At 42.9% G+C, this 16,359-nt stretch overlaps 1 protein-coding gene and 1 long non-coding RNA gene across 30 annotated transcripts in view; one reads left to right on the top strand and one right to left on the bottom strand.

Moving 5' to 3' along the window:
* The window catches only part of ADTRP (androgen dependent TFPI regulating protein), a 126,587-nt gene that overhangs the window by 96,263 nt on the left and 13,965 nt on the right, over window positions 1-16,359 (bottom strand). For all 29 annotated transcript variants that reach the window (XR_009597664.1, XR_009597683.1, XR_009597675.1 and 26 more), the window contains exons 2-3: window positions 15,969-16,103; window positions 14,319-14,420 (exon numbers count right to left, since the gene is read on the bottom strand). Coding sequence is in view for 8 of the 29 variants with exons in the window: in XM_060403526.1 (XP_060259509.1) it covers window positions 14,319-14,420; window positions 15,969-16,103 (237 nt within the window). In the remaining 21 variants the exon portion in view is untranslated. The remainder of the gene's footprint in view (window positions 1-14,318; window positions 14,421-15,968; window positions 16,104-16,359) is intronic.
* Window positions 1,828-16,359, top strand: part of LOC121817385 (uncharacterized) — a 42,582-nt gene continuing 28,050 nt past the window's right edge. Inside the window, exon 1 of the long non-coding RNA XR_006057267.2 lies at window positions 1,828-2,097. This is a non-coding gene — a long non-coding RNA (uncharacterized LOC121817385). The remainder of the gene's footprint in view (window positions 2,098-16,359) is intronic.

Raw genomic sequence — 16,359 nt, 5'->3', positions numbered from 1 at the left:
TTCTTGCTTGGAAAATTCCATGGACGGAGGAGCCTGGTAGGCTTACAGTCCATGAGGTCACAAAGAGTCGGACATGACTAAGTGACTTCATTTTCACTTTCTTTCTTCCATAGCCCCCAGAGGGCTTCCCAGGTGGCACCAGAGGTAAAGAAGCCACCTGCCAATGCAGGAGACAAAAGAGACGTGGGTTCCATCCCTGGGTTGGGGAGATTCCCCTGGAGGAGGGCACTGCAACCCACTCCAGTATTCTTGCTTGGAGAATCCCACAGACAGAAGAGCCTGGTGGGCTACAGTCCATAAGGTCGCACAGAGTTGGACACGACTGACGGGATTTAGCACGCACACACGCCTCTGTTGATAAAGTCTCCATGTGGGGGCACTGGGCAGCTTCCGGAGAGCTGAGAGCTTGGTTTCCAGTTAGCTCTCTCAGTGGGAGAAATCCCAGTTAACAAGTAGGACATGCATTTCTCCCCTCCACTCACTAGTAGATCCCGATTATTCTGCACATGTGTGTGCAGAACTCCCCTGTTGACATTAACAGGAAGGTAAACCAGGCAATCTTGGGACTTTAAAACCCAATCCTGAAACTTGAATTATATACGAACAAATACACAGCATGTACCAGAATATTAAAAAAAAAATAACAAACTTGTGCTTAATTGTTACATTGCCTAGTATGAAAGGCAGGCAATTTGATCACCTCCAGAGATCACTTTAGGATCAAGAGCCTCTTCTTAATTGCCAGGAAACTCTCAGGACCTCCTCTCCAGGGACAGTCGCCAGAAGTAGAAAGGAGAACACATCACCAAAGTCATCTATAATCACAATTTAGTATTATTAAATAGCAGCCTGTGGAATAAGCCTGAGGGAATGGGGCTCTTGTCCCTAATAAGTGGATGAACAAAAAGGGTGATTTAATCGTTAATTCTTTCTTTGCTTTTGTCTACCCTTTTAAAATGAGTACTGCAGAAACTTTGTGTTTCCCTTTCAAATATATTCTGACCTTCCCATAATGCCACCGCACCCATCCCCACCCCCTAGCATATCTGACTCCATTATTAACTGGAATAGCTCAGTTAGGAGTCGGTTACGTAATTTAGAGATCTGTGCCTTCAAGAACACTACAGTAGAAATGCTTCTGGGGGCATATGAATTTAATCCTGCAGAACAGGTGTTTCTTTAAATCTACCTTACACCGGGGTCCCGTTCCCATGCTTGTCTCCACACCTTAGAGTAGCCTCTCACTATGGATTTGAATTTTTATCAGTTTTTTTCCTATTCATTTTTTCCCTTTCTTCTGATGTAGAATTCATACACTCCATTTCTATGTGGCTAAAAGACACTTACTCCTTGGAAGGAAAGTTATGACCAACCTAGATAGCATATTCAAAGCAGAGACATTACTTTGCCATCTAGTCCATCTAGTCAAGGCTATGGTTTTCCCAGTGGTCATGTATGGATGTGAGAGTTGGACTGTGAAGAAAGCTGACCACTGAAGATTTGATGCTTTTGAACTGTGGTGTTGGAGAAGACTCTTGAGAGTCCCTTGGACTGCAAGGAGATCCAACCAGTCCATTCTAAAGGAGATCAGTCCTGGGTGTTCATTGGAAGGACTGATGTTGAAGCTGACACTCCGATTCTTTGGCCACCTCATGCGAAGAGCTGACTCATTGGAAAAGACCTTGACGCTGGGAGGGATTGGGGGCGGGAGAAGAAGGGGATGACCGAGGATGAGATGGCTGGATGGCATCACTGACTCGATGGACGTGAGTCTGAGTGAACTCCGGAAGTTGGTGTTGGACAGGGAGGCCTGACGTGCTGTGATTCAGGGGTTGAAGAGTCAGACACGACTGAGCAACTGAACTGAACTGAACTGAACCTAGACATTAGTGTAGTGAAAGTGTTAGGCACTCAGTTGTGTCTGACTTTTTGCGACCCCGCAGACTGTAGCCCACCTGGCTCCTCTGTCCCTGGGATTCTCCAGGCAAGAATACTGGAGTGGGTAGCCATTCCCTTCTTCAAGGGACCTTCCGGACTCAGGATCAAACCTGGGTCTCCTGAGTTGCAGGCAGATTGTTTTACCCTCTGAACCTTCAGGTAAGCCCATTCTAGACATTAAAACATGCTTATTTAATGTGGCAATGGCTAATATAAATCATTATTTCTAGCCCTCCCCACCAGCAATTGAGGAGGGGCATAACTTACGTCTAATCAGCTCTCTCTCAACTTACCATATTTTCATCCAGGATTTTAGTTCATTCTTTTTAAAATCACCGTAAACTGAACATGTTACTTGTCACCACTTTTGGTATCTCGCATTTCCCTTTTGAGGCCATTTTCTATCTTCCTGCAGTATAACCTTTAGTATTTTCCGTTACTGTAGGTCTGCAGGTGATAAGGTCTGTTTTGGTGTGTCTAAACACGTCTTTACTTTGTCCCTGTTTCAGAAGATACTTTCAGTGAGGAAATAGGTTGGCCATTTTTTTCTTCGATACATTGAAGCTATGATTCCACCTCTTCTGGCTTCTTTGTTGACATCGAGAAATCAGCTATCAGTGTAGCAGTGTTCTCTTTTGGGAAGATGCATTTTGTTAGTCTGGCTACTCCTAGGATCTTTTTGTCTAAGGTGTCTGTGATGTCATACAAGAGATGGATGCTCTGTGTCTTGTGTGTGTCTTCTTTTTAATTGCACTTTTTGAATCTGAGGATTTGTTTCTCATAAATTTCAAGAAATAATGAGTGATTCTCTCTTCAAATACTGCCTGCACATCGCTCTTCCTTAGCTCCTCTTCTATTTTATTTTAGCTTTGGGGAATTTCCATTATTTTCTTGTAAGTCAAATGTTTACTAATATTTTTAAAATATTTTGTGTGATATTTGAGGTGTCTTGTAAAGTTTGTGTGTGTGTGTGTGCGTGTGCGTGTAGTTGCTTCAAGCTACTCTTGCTCCCTGTAGCCAGAAACTGCCATCACTCAGGACCTTGTTTCCTTTGGATGAATGATTCTCTCCTCTAGTTAAGGGTTGAGGGCATGATTTGGAAAGATGCAGGAATTCACTCTCATTATCAGTCAGGATCCCGCAGGAACGGGGAGCCCACTGAGGGTTTCCAAGCATGAAGATTCCAGAGGCTTTGGCAGTTATTGGAAAGGGTGAAGTGGTAAAAGCCACAGAGACTTCCACTACGAGATAACGATCAAGGAAGTTGGCCAAGAAGCTGCAGCAAATCTCAGCAGTCTCTGGGCACTGCCTCCCTTGGACTTAGCCACTGAGGATCAAAGCCTGCGATTCCTGGGTGCCTGTCCAGGAGCTGATGCTAACCTCACATCTGCACATCTGTTCTCAACGAACATTAGATAAAAACGGCTTCCTTATTTTACATCTCCACTTTTACCTCTCATGGGTGTGCCTCTCATTGACTGACTCTTACCTGGAACCATATGGAGAAAGGGATTCTAGGAGCTGGCATATGGTTCCAAGCTTACCTCTTGCTACACAGAGGATGGAGAAGGGGGGGACTATGATTCCAAGTTCACAACAGTTTGGCATAGGTTGCTACATATCCCTGATAGCATTTTATATTGCACACATATCATTTTATCTGCTCCTAGTAGCATCACCTTTGTCAACAAAGCTATGGTTTTTCCCATAATCATGTACGGATGTGAGAGTAGGGCCATAAAGAAATCTGACTGCCAAAGAATTGATGCTTTCAAACTGTGATGCTGGAGAAGACTCTTGAGAGTCCCTTGGACAGCAAAGAGATCAAACCAGTCAATCCTAAAGGAAATGAACCCTGAATATTCCTTGGAAGGACTGATGCTGAAGCTGAAACTCTTAATACTTTGGCCACTTGATTTGAAGAGCTGACACATTGGAAAGGACCCTAATGCTGGAAAAGATTGAGGGCAAGAGGAGAAGGGGGAGACAGAGGATGAGATGGTTGAATGGCACCACCAACTCAATGAACATGAGTTTGAGCAAACTCTGGGAGATAGTAAAGGACAGGGAAGCCTGGTGTGCTGCAGTCCATGGGGTCACAAAGAGTTGGACACAACCTAGCGACTGAACAATAGCATCAGGGAGGATTAAGAAGAGTAAACACACCTATTTTAAGGAATTAAATCCCAATGTAAGTCTATTAGCTTTTCCAAACACCACACAGCAAGACAATCCCAGAAATGGGGCTAGAACTGAGATTTTCTGGTACCTAAGTAAAATCTTTACATTAAATCAAACTTTAACTTGTAGAAAACTTATTGATCTGAGATGGACCATTTCTGCAACTGAGACCCAGAGCCAAGACATTTTGCTTCCATTCATCCCCAACTAAGGTTTAGGGATCAAGGTCCAACACCTTTCTTCCTAATATTTATCCATTCTAACTTTCTAGCCCAAGAAGAACCTTAACAGATGTGAAAGGACTTATGTGAAAATAGATTTTGGTTCACCAGATGGCACATTTCCTGATGATCTGCACCTGGAGTTGTCTTAGACTATATATACCATGCTCTAAAAGTCACTGTCTCAAAAGATATTGCGTCATTCCCGTTGGATATGCAGCTTAATATTCCAGTTGTCAAGTATCATTCAACAAATATTTCTTAAGCACCTTTTTTGCTAAGCTTACAATTTCTGTGATCACCGTGATATTTTAATGCCACTAACTCTGACATGATTAGGTTCGCAAAGTATTTTAAAATATGTCAGAAAAAGTATGCATATTAATTTAAAATGTTCCCACATATAAGCCTGAAACTAAACTCCCTAGGTTGAATGGAGACAAAAGACTTTTATTAAATACTGTTTGATAGGTTAAGTATTTTAGCAGCTCTGCCAATCACTGCTACAAAAGAATGTCAAGCACGAATTGGGTAAAAAGGGAAATTTCACAGCATTATTGTCTGTTAGTCACATATCCTAAAACAATAGCAAAAACAGTATTTTCAAGCAATCACTGGTCATGCCCTCTTGCTCCTCATCAGCAGCCTTGTTTCTAACGTCAGGTTTTTATTCTGTTATTAGACATTCATAATTAGATAGCTGATTCTTTGAGTGACTAGGTGGAGTGGGCGCTACCTGCCTATAGATTTTTGTAATAATGGAGATACTCTTTAGCTGCATCTGGGCCATACTGGCTGTCAGACCAGAATTAAAAGACGGTGCACATACATCCAGCACTCAGTGCAGAATCACTGAGCATAAGAGCAGGATCTTCTCTTTGAGCAAACCTTTTGCTCATACTCTCATAGGTTCTGGCAGTCACCCCTGCCTCACGAGGCTCAACACTCACAAACTCCCTAGGTCCCTAGAGAAAGAGCTCATTCTCGTCTCCATGTTCTCACTCCTCTTAGGCTTTGCTCTAAATATAAACTTTTAGAGAAAACAAATGAATCTAGTGAGTACATGAAGGTGATAGAAAAGGGCTGAAGCTGGTAAGTAAGTTACGGTGGGTTGGAAGAGCTGTTGAGATTTAGGAAGCAGCTGGCAAGCAAGTACCTATATATAAATGACTGTGCCCATTGGGTTGGGAGGGACAGAGGGCAGGGCTGGGAATTCAAAACTTTGAATATAAGCATGTGAGAGCTAAGAAACCATGTGATCGGTGTATATAATATGTGGGCAAGTGGAATCACCATCAAATAGACTAGATAATTCTCTATAGAAATCATCTTCTTGTTGTTGTGGTTTAGTTGCTAAGTCCTGTGTGACATTTTGCAACCCCATGGACTGTAGCCCACCAGGCTTCTCTGTTCATGGGGTTTCCCAGGCGAGAATACCGCAGTGGGTTGCCATTTCCCGCTCCAGTGGACCTTCCTCCTGCAGCAACTCCTGCCCTGGCAGGTTAAATCTTTACCCCTGAGTCACCAAGAAAGCTCATAGAAATCCTCTCCTGGAGATGAGAGTAAGACCTGCAGGTGAGAGGAAGATCAGAGGACTCGGAGAGGCTCAGTTCCCAGTCAGGCATGAGTGATTGCTCTGTAGGCAAAGAAGATAAAGAGACCAGGGAAAGAGATGTGGGCGCTGGTTGAGAGTCTGGCAGCAGCTCCCTGTTCAAGGGTAGGACTCTGCAGCTGTCAGTGTCTGCTGCCGGGTTACGAAGCAGCTAGAAGCATGAAGGGGCTTTTCTGTGCTGGCTTCCTAATTAGGAAGGGGATGTCCATTCAGATCTATCAGAGAAGGCTCTCCCACCTTCCACCAGGCTGTTTGTGGGCATTTTCACTTCTGTTCTGAGATCATGGGACTTTAACGCTCCCCTACACTTAGGTCTGTCTAGTCAAAGCTTTAGTTTTGCTAGTAGTCATGTATGGATGTGAGAGTCAGACTATAAAGAAAGCTGAGTGCTGAAGAATTGATGTTTTTGAACTATGGTGTTGGAGAAGACTCTTGAGAGTCCCTTGGACAGTAAGGAGATCCAAGCAGTCCATCCTAAAGGAAATCACTCCTGAGTATTCATTGGAAGGACTGATGCTGAAGCTGAAACTCCAATCCTTTGGCCACCTGATGCAAAGAACTGACTCGTTTGAAAAGACCCTGATGCTGGGAAAGATTGAAGGCGGGAGGAGAAGGTGTTGACAGAGGATGAGATGGTTGAATGGCATCACCAACTCGATGGACATGAGTTTGAGTAAGCTCTGGGAATTGGTGATGGGCAGGGAAGCCTGGCATGCTGCAGTCCATGGGGTCGCAAAGAGTCGAAAACGACTGAGCAACTGAACTGAACTGAACTGAACCTACTTAGATTCTACTTATTTGTCTTGGAATTTCAGGGAGGTTTAGGATCTTCTATTGTGAGTTTCTCCATCCTGGTTATTCTCTAGCATCCTCGTGGTGGTATTGCACATGGTTGTCATGGAAGTAGGGATTAATTACATCACACAGGAGGGGAGAACTGCTAGCAAACCCTCAAGGGCACCAAATGATTTCAGTTATTCAAATTCCCAGTAACTTCTTAGAAGATGTGTATAATTTTTGATCATTAAAAATCTTTGATCTTGATTTTGAAATTGGGATGTATTTTCTACTGGTGTTCTTCTATTTAAAGGGCAGCCCCTTGATAGAGTATCACTGGATAATAGAATTTTAAAAGAAAGCTACTCTTTAGCACACGTTGGAAGTTCTCTGAATTGAAATTAAAAAAAAAAAAAGATATACTTTCACCATTCTGGTTCCTACTCTCAAGTGATGAAGAAAGCAGGTACTATGATTGCTTGGTTCTAGTTATATAAAACTCTAAGTGGACTGGTAATCCTTTGGAAGTTCATTATCAGAATCTCCTCTGTTTACCTTAAGACTTCCTAAAGGGTAAGATGGCTTTATTGTCCTTACTCAACTCACTCTGCCTTCTAATTCCAGCTTAGCTTCTGATTTCACTGCTGAGCTTTAAGCTTTCATTTAACCTCACAGTGTTTCTCTAGTCCTGTTGGAGAGCCTAATCTACCTTAGATTAGGAGGTGAATGGAAAGAATAAGGTATTTTAAAGCAAGAGGACAACTTATAAATAACACTGTAGTGATCAAACCTGAAAGAACACCCAAGTCAATATCAAGGTGTGATGAATGATTTTAGTTTCACTCTTGCCCAGGAGCTTTAGGACAGGGCCCTGAAAAAGGGTCTTTCCCGTGGTTACAGCATCAACACATCCAGTCACTGGCTTAGCTAGAGCCGCTCTTCCCTCTGCAGAGTCACACGAAAGGTTATTTCCCAACACCCTTCTCTGGCCATTGTTGGTGGTCACGGCCTCTTTTTCTAATGTGGACTTGGTCTAGAGAACAAAATGTTCAGAGAAGGTTTAAGAATGCAATGGTGCAACAGATGAGAAGGAGGAGGAAACCATGGACAGAGGAACGTGGGCAACTGTAGAGGGGCAAGGCATGGAAACAGACTCTGCTCTAGACCTTCCAGAGGAGCGCTGCTGCTGACACCTTGAGTTTATCCCATCTAAGACCCATTTTGAGCATGTGATTTAGTCGCTAAGTCATATCCAGCTCTTGCAACCCCACGGACTGTAGCCTGCCAGGCGCCCCTGTCCATGGGATTCTCCAGGCAAAAGGACTGGAATGGGTTGCCATTTCCTTCTCCAGGGGATCTTTTCCACCCAGTGATCAAACCCAGGTCTCCTGCATCACAAGCAGATTCTTTACCAACGGAGCTACGAGGGACGCCCCTTGAACTTCTGACCTCTAGAACTGTAAAACAGTAATTTGTACTGTTTTAAGTCATTAAGTTTGTGTGAATTTGTCACAGCAGCAGCAGGAAAGTAATACACACAGCACCGCCAGAGCTCTCCTAGGCCCCCTGGATCAAACTTCTCTCCTACAAGTCACCAGAGATCACAGCTGCAAATCCAAGGATCGTCTTCCAGTGACATTCTCACTTGACCTCTCAGCAACTTTTGACACAGAATATTTCTTCTTTCTTGAGATATTTTTATACCTGCCTTCCAGGAGACTGAGCTGCACTGGATCTCCTCCTAATTCATTGACATCTCCTCCAGCTCTTCTATTGAATTCTCTTGCTTTTCCTCACAAGTACTGAAATTTGGAAAGTCCTAAGGCTTAGTCCTGGGGTATCTTCTCTAACCATACTTATTTTGTAGGTGATTTTATTTAATTTTAAAGCAATTTTTATAATGAAGACAATCAAATTTATGTAACCAACCTAGAAATTGCCCCCCTCTCCCAGGCTTATACGTCCAGCTGCTTATTCGGCATCTAAACTGTGTTGACCAATGAGCATCCCAAACATGTCCAAACAAAACACGTGTCCTCCACAACCCTTGCACCTCCCCTACCATCTTACCTTCTATGTGTCTTAAGCTAATAATCTTGTCTCCCTTTTTTGCCACAATTCAGTGAATCCTGATGATTCTACATTCAAGGTCTATACTGAACACCAGCACAGCACATCCACGCACTCAGACTAAGCCTCCAAAGGATCTCACCTACCATCCTATGAGTGACATGGGCTGGGACACTGCTTTATCGGCAGAACATGCTCTGGCTATTGTCCTATATCTTATGGAGAGAGAGGTAGATGGGAGGCAGAGGCTGTCATAGGAACCCTGGCCAGGACACCCTCTTTCTTTTCAGACTTGGACTTTCTGGGGAATAATACTGGAGAAGAGGCAGTTGTTTTTTAACTGCGGCAAACATTCTACCAAAGATGCTGCGGACCACAGGCTCTGCTTAGAGCAGGTTGAAAGGATAGGTAGGAACATGCGTATAGATAAACCATAAGCTTCTTGAGATTAGGAATCATAGCTAATATTTCTCTTGTCTGCCCATGAATAATTCTTAATTTTACTTGAACTCACTTGGGGGCCCACTTTTCAAGTATATGCTCAGTTATATCAGGAGATTTTCATCTGAGGTCCATAAATGGACCTTTGAGGGTCTAAGAGCCTTCTACAACTCTGCACAAAATTTTGTGGTTATTTGTGCTTTCCTTGGGAAAGAGTTCATAGACTTCCTCAGATTCACAAAGGGTTCTATTTCCTAAAGGCTAAAAACCACTGAGCTATCCAGAGATACCTAGATTGTGGGTCTCCTTTGCCCAGAAGGGCTGGGATGAGGAACCAGGGAGGCATGGGTGAGGGGCTTGTAATGTTGAGGACAAAGGGTGGCCGTTTAATACTGATATTCCCACAGGCGACCTTCTATTCTCATCAGGACTCACCTGCCTCTACCTAGCGGCCCAACAGTTTCACACCAAGCTTACGGGTGGGAGAGAAAAATCTGAAACTGAGCTTGAATTTAGTGACGGACAATGTCTTGCATGCTGTAAATGAGGAGGAAACTGGAAGAATTGGAGTTTCACTTCCAATTGGAAGAATTGGAAGTTTCTGCTTCCCCAGCAAGCTCTCAGACAGGGTTCAAAGGCTTTCCAGGTTGCCCAGTCATGACCCTCAGCCAGGCTGGGACATACAGGGCAGAGCAGTCCTCCCATCTACCTTCTCCACTTGACAGTTATCACATACCGCTGCATAATACTACCTATGTATTAGTGTCTACTGTTACCTCTATTAGCTCAGCTTTGCATGTGTAGACCAGGCTCAACAAGATTTAAGGGTGCCAGAAGTCAAAACTCTTGTCAAATATCCATCATGGCGTTATCTATAAGGTCACTACTTCATTATTGTTTCAGATGAACAAATGACAACACGTTAAATAACTAGGTAGCTGGATTTGGTATTTACTCCAATCTAAAGAGCCAAGATAAGGCCTATCTCATAAGAACAGATAGTTTTGAAATCTCCATTAATGTAAATGAAGGCTTTTCTGTTCTAAAGCTCTGTGATCACGGACGGAGAGTCTTACATGATAACAGATATTGATATTTATGCACTCCTTGGTAATTTATAAGGTGCTTATATACACATGCTCAATAATCGGGTGGTATTTTCAAATGCAAAGGGCCTCTGGTGGTGGTGTGGGGGGGGGAGTGGTTCTCTGATATTTTCACCTTTCATTTGGAGAAACCTGAATGATGTAGGTTGATTTCCAGAGAAATAAGTTCCCCAGATACCCCAGGTTAGGATCTAACTGTTTTCTCAGTTACTGAGTCCTCCTCCTGCTGTTTAAATCTGTCTTTCCTGGTTCTATCTTTAGTAGTCATTTAGATAATGCCTGAGGCATTAATGTTTTCCTGGCAAAACCTGGTGGAATACTTTGTTGTTTCTTTCCCTTCTTTCATGAAGACTGGAGAATGCTTGGCAATGAAACAGTTGGATTGATCTACTTTAAATAAGGCAGCCTGACCATGGTGGATGTAGGCATTTCATTGATGTTACTGTTTGGTTTGAATGTACAGCAAGGATAGAAAAACGTCAATTAAAGATGATCAGCTTTGAACGGTCTTACTGTAGTGGCAAGTCTATAATGAACTGGAGGGGTTAGGCTGGAAGGAGACCAAAGACTTGAAACACAAAGGTTTTAGAACTACACTGTGTCAAAGGGGAGAGTGGTATTTCTTAATTTGACAAATATTACTCATACAACCCAGGGCAGCACCGCTAATGGCAACAGGAAGAATATTCCAGAGCTAAGGAATAGCAAACGTAAATGCTGTTGTGAAATGAAAGACCCTTTCAGGAAAGCATAGCACTGGTTTTGTACAGCAGTCATTCTTATAGTGTGGGAAGAAAAAAAAGGAACAATGCCGGTTCCTTTTAAGGCCAGGCCCAGCCCCACGTGGAGGCAACGAGACCAATGTCCGGTTTGACTACCCGTCATCACTTTGGCTGCCACAGTGGTGGTTTCTGGGTATTTTTATTTACTCATTTGAGTTGTCATGCAAGGACACTGTTAAAATGTAGGAAGTGTTAACAAATTAACCCAGTAACAGTCATTTCTGTATTCTTTTGTACCAGTATTTAGAAAATTAACAGAGAGCATTCCTTGAGGCCACAGACCAGGAGATTTTAATACTGAGGACAGAAAATGTCCAGAGTAAGAGTCGCAGGTTGGGGGAAGAGGGATGAGAGGCAGTCATGAGCACATTGGATGTGGATCAGACATGAAAAGGAGCCTGGAAGTTTGGGGATGACCCCACTGGGAGTACCCAATGCTGGTTTTGCTGACACCAACATTTTCACTAGAAATGGCTCTCTTGAGAGATTTTCCAATTAAATTAACAAAATCACAGAAGAATCTGTGTCTAACCCAGGGCAGGTTGCCTTTTTTGCTCTCTTTTTCACTCTCATCCCACTTTTTGACCCTAGCTCTTTCACGTTAAAGGATTCGGGTTACCTGATTGGCCAAAAGTCAAGGAGCAGGGTCAAAAGAAACCCCTAATTGTGAAGGTACGCAACTATTTTATGTTCTGTGTTGTATAGTATCTGCCTTGCTAATTAACTGATGGATAGGATGTACATTATGAAGCTGTCTGCTTCCAAAAGTACCAAAAACCCATATGGCTGTTTAGCAAGCTCACATGTGCTGGGCATCACCATCACAACTATTTGGAAGAAACCTAACTTTACTTCCATGTGGGAAAATGGTACCCCAAAGAGGTAGGAAGCTTGGAATAGATGTAGGAAAACTACTAGCTGGGCTAACAAAACCTCGAAAAGGTATTTATTTGATACATGTATTTGGCTCCAGATAAAAGACACTTTCAATACTCTGCCTTTTTATTTCAGTAACGTCTAGCTCAGTCAGTTGTCTCAAATAGCTTCATTTTCTTAAGTAGTGCTTTGGCTTATTAGCAGGCAGATGGGGATTTTGGATTTTTTTAAGTGAGAATTCTCACTTTGCTATGTTAATCAAGCAAAGTGACATCCTTTTTGATTGCCTGGTGAATTATGAAACCAGATCGAACCGAAAGTTCTGCACTTACTGTAACATAAGGTGATGAAGGGTGAATCAGCCTTGGATTTAAATACTGTCCCACTTATGAGTTCAGTGGTCCCAGGTAAATCACTTAAATTTTCTGAGTATTTTTTAAATTTGGAAAAAAAAAAGTCAGGATTGTAGTTGTTATTGAAAGAAAGTTGTGTGAATTAAATGGGCTCCTATTTGAGGAAAAGGCTTAACACAGTGTGTGTGTGTGTGTGTGTGCGCGCGTGCGTGTGTGTGTGTGTGTGCATGTGTGTGTGTGTGCGCATTCTCAGTCACGTCTTACTCTTTTCGACCCTATGGATTGTAGCCCACCAGGCTCCTCTGTCCATGGGATTGTCCAGGTACTGGAATGGGTTGCCATTTTCTCCTCTAGGGGATCTTCCTGACCCAGGGGCTGAACCCACATTTCCTGTGTCTCCCAGATGGGTGGGCTGATTCTTTACCACTGAGTCACCTGGGAAGCCCATGTAACATAGTGTAACTGCCCTAAAATATTCAGAATATTCCCTATGTAAGGGATTCAGATTAATGCTCATGGGAAGCTGGGAAGGTGAGGAGGTGATCTGACACAGAGAAGGTTGTAGGAGGGGTCTCTGAGAGGTGCGATTTATTTAATACACAGCTTTTGGTCCTGAACTCTAAATGAGATTGGAATTTTATACCTTAGTTAATAATTAGTATCTCACTGAGAACATATTTAAAGTGAAAGTATGTTTTTTTCCTAAGAGGCAGGCCACGTGGTAGAGCAGAGTTAGTGGACTGAGCCGCTTTTCCAAACTGCTAATCATGTAAGTTTCGGACAGTGGAAAAGTTGAGGGTGCGAGAAAGCCTGTGGGCCCGAGGAGCCTTGACATTCCCTGTTGTTGTTCAGTCGCTCAGCCAAGTCTGGCTGCTTGTGACCCCAAGGACTGCAGCATGCTGGGTGCCTTTGTCCTCCACTATCTTCCGGAGTTTGCTCAAATTCATGTCCATTCAGTCAGTAATGCTATCTAACCATCTCCTCCCTGCTGACCCCTTCTCCTTTTGCCTTAACACGCTACTCCCTTGTGATTTCCCGGAGGTTTTTAAACGTCATTTGCTTCACAGACTCTCGGACCTCCTTCTGAACTCCTGACTAATGTGGAAATGCATTTTGTAAATATTGAGAAGTGGAGCAAGCTCTCTGAACAATTGCTTTGTGCCCATGACTCAGACCTCCTCCTTCATCCCAGACCTGGGCAGTCCTGCTCCAGCTCTGCTTGTCCAGGCCACTGTCACTGGTATCCAGATACCATGACCTGAATAACTCAGAACAGGTCCTGTTTACTCTTCAGCTCCTCAAAAATAAATGCATGAATAAAAAAAATCAAACGGGAAACAGAATTATGCAGAACATTTGTGATAAATGTTCCTGATCAGGTATCAACTAAGAAATTACTTCTGAGCTGTGACATATGCTTTGAATATTTGGGTGGTTTGATGGGGGAGGTATTTAAGTATAATCGACACGAATTACATATTAGTTTCAGGAGTACAACATAATGATCTGATGTTCGTATGTACTGCCAAATGTTTACCACGATAAGTCTAGTTAACATTCAGGATGGATTAATCTTAAAGCTTGCTTGATTCAATTCCTAGGTAGGAATCTCATTACATGTTATCAATATTTGTTTAAGTTGCTTCTCTTTCAGGACTGGAACCTCCAAGAAGTTGCCTGTCCTTTTGGTTTCATGTCTTTTCAATGACTTCATAAGCAACTTGGCAAAGAATTTTGCCTGGACATCCCATCTGCTCTCAGTGACTCTGACTACAGCACCACTTTTTGTTCATTTCATATTCTCAATGTGCTCTTTAAATAAATAGTGACGGGGTAAAGCCGGAGGAGTGAACAGGATGCTGGGGCTTGAGGAGAAGCTTGGAAACATAAATAAGGCACTTGGAGTTCTCAGAACAGAGTCTATTGCTTTTCAGGATTCACTAAATTTTCCTTTTACTCACCATTGCATGATTCAACCACACTGGAAAGACGGTATCTAGGACCTTAGGGTAAATGAGTTCTCTATCGTAGAGAAAGATAATCCAGAATGCCAGAAATACAAACTGCAAAATAGAACAGAAAAATCACACCATTAGGTTTTTTTTCAATCAGTGCTTCCTAAGATAGTCAAGAAGACATAGCAAAATAAAAATAGATACCAGCTTTAAAGATACATTCTTATATAGAATTATTAAATGAAGGAAAAAATTATTTATCATAGAATTACAATGCTCAGTCTCTGGGGACTTCAGAGAGTTAGGAATCACTTGTCACTGTGGCAAAGAGGATGTAGAGACACAGGATTCGCAGATCATTAAGTCATTTCATTTTAACCAATGACTTCTCTCTCCTCTAAGCTTCCCCAGGAGGGTTGAAAGCAGCCAAATGCAGTGGCTAAGCCTTACACGTGGCTTGCCCACACTCTAGGTAGGCGTGGCCAGGGGAAGCAGGAAGACTGGGGTCAGGGTTGGGGGGTGGTAGCGGGGCAGATAAGTGACAAGCCCCCAGGATAATCCACCAAGCTAGTTAACTGACAGTTGGATCTCTTTCTTGCTCAGAACTGGATTGATCTCCATCCTCTTGTACCCCTTGGCTATCTTTTCAAAGTCTCTGCCTTCCATGCTACAAAATCAATGCAGAGATGGAAAAAACAAAAACAAAAACATTAATCTTCTGATCGTCCTGTCTTCTTAAATTCCAAAGGCTCAATTTCTAACTCTTAAAAAAAATGAATAAACTCCATTGTTAAGCAACTTGGCCTTTAGAAGATTTTGGGGGGTGGAGGAGGTGTCGTGCAAAGTAAGATTGGAATGCCAGTACTTGCTCTGCTATCTGAGAACTCATTAGTGCTTGGAGAGTTTCATGCTGGATTTAAGTTTAAAGTTTCAATACTGTAGGAATCAGGACAATGACAGGTGGAAGGAGATAGTAATTTTTCATTACAGGTCCTGCTGGGCCGTTGGTGTGCCTGGCTTCAGTTTGTTTTCATTCTAACTAATGAATGAAATCATAAGTGATGTTGTAGGAATGTGGGCAGTAGCAGCTACAACTGCCCCTTGCATATGTCTTGCTTTTTCCCAGCGTTCACTCATTCAACAAAAGGCATGAGGCCCCACCCACTGTGGGCCCTACCCCAGGTATTTCAGACAGACTGTCTCTCTCCTCTCAAAACGTCAACTTTGAAAGGTTTCATACCTTAAAAAAAAAAATGGTTTCCACTTGCAAAAGTAACAAATGCCTATTGTTCAAGTGAAACCAGATGTATGAAAGGCAAGTTACTCATCTTCCTCTTTAGCACCCTCCATTCCCATCATCCTGATGGAACCAAGGTTATCTTGGATGTATTTTGGTTAAGAAAGGTCCTTTAGACTTCCCTGCCAGACAATAATAAGGATCTCGTATCAAACATTCACAAAGATACAAAAGCTAATGATAAATCTTGGCAGTGATTTGTCTTATTTCCCCAAGACACCGGGCAGTGCAATGCAGTCCTCGGGCCATTTACGCAAATACAGTTCCCAGGGATTACGGTAATGGGCTCTTGCTGCCTCGGAGAAGCGTTGGTCCGTATGACACGTGCCTTATATCACCTGCATATCTTTGTAACTTACTGTGGATAGTGGAAAAGCCAGTGTGGTGAAAAGCAGGTCTCTGAAGGCCGTTACGAACTTAATGTCTTTTTCCCCTTTGGTTCTTTTCAGCACATCTTCCAGGCAGGCCACCCCGAAGAAAATGGCCTGCAAGAGCTAAATTCATTACAACAAATGAGCACATTCTCATTTCCTTTAATTAATACATTCTTCACTGAGGTGAAGCACCATCCCTCTGGGAGCAGGATTGATTTGAGAAGCAGGGGGCTGCTGGCTGTTCTGGTTGGGAGCCAACTGGAAGGCTGGTCTTTCAGCTCACTGGGCCCTGACCTTGCTCACTAAAACGGATTGTGTAAAGTTGTTTAGGGGATAATAATGTGTACAGTAGTTAGCGTAATGGACTTGAGTGAAG

This window comes from Ovis aries, chromosome 20 (assembly GCF_016772045.2).
Source record: "Ovis aries strain OAR_USU_Benz2616 breed Rambouillet chromosome 20, ARS-UI_Ramb_v3.0, whole genome shotgun sequence".
In the NCBI taxonomy this organism is placed as follows: Eukaryota; Metazoa; Chordata; class Mammalia; order Artiodactyla; family Bovidae; genus Ovis; species Ovis aries.
Note: the sequence above shows the minus strand (reverse complement) of the source record. Positions and strands in the feature narration are given on the sequence as shown.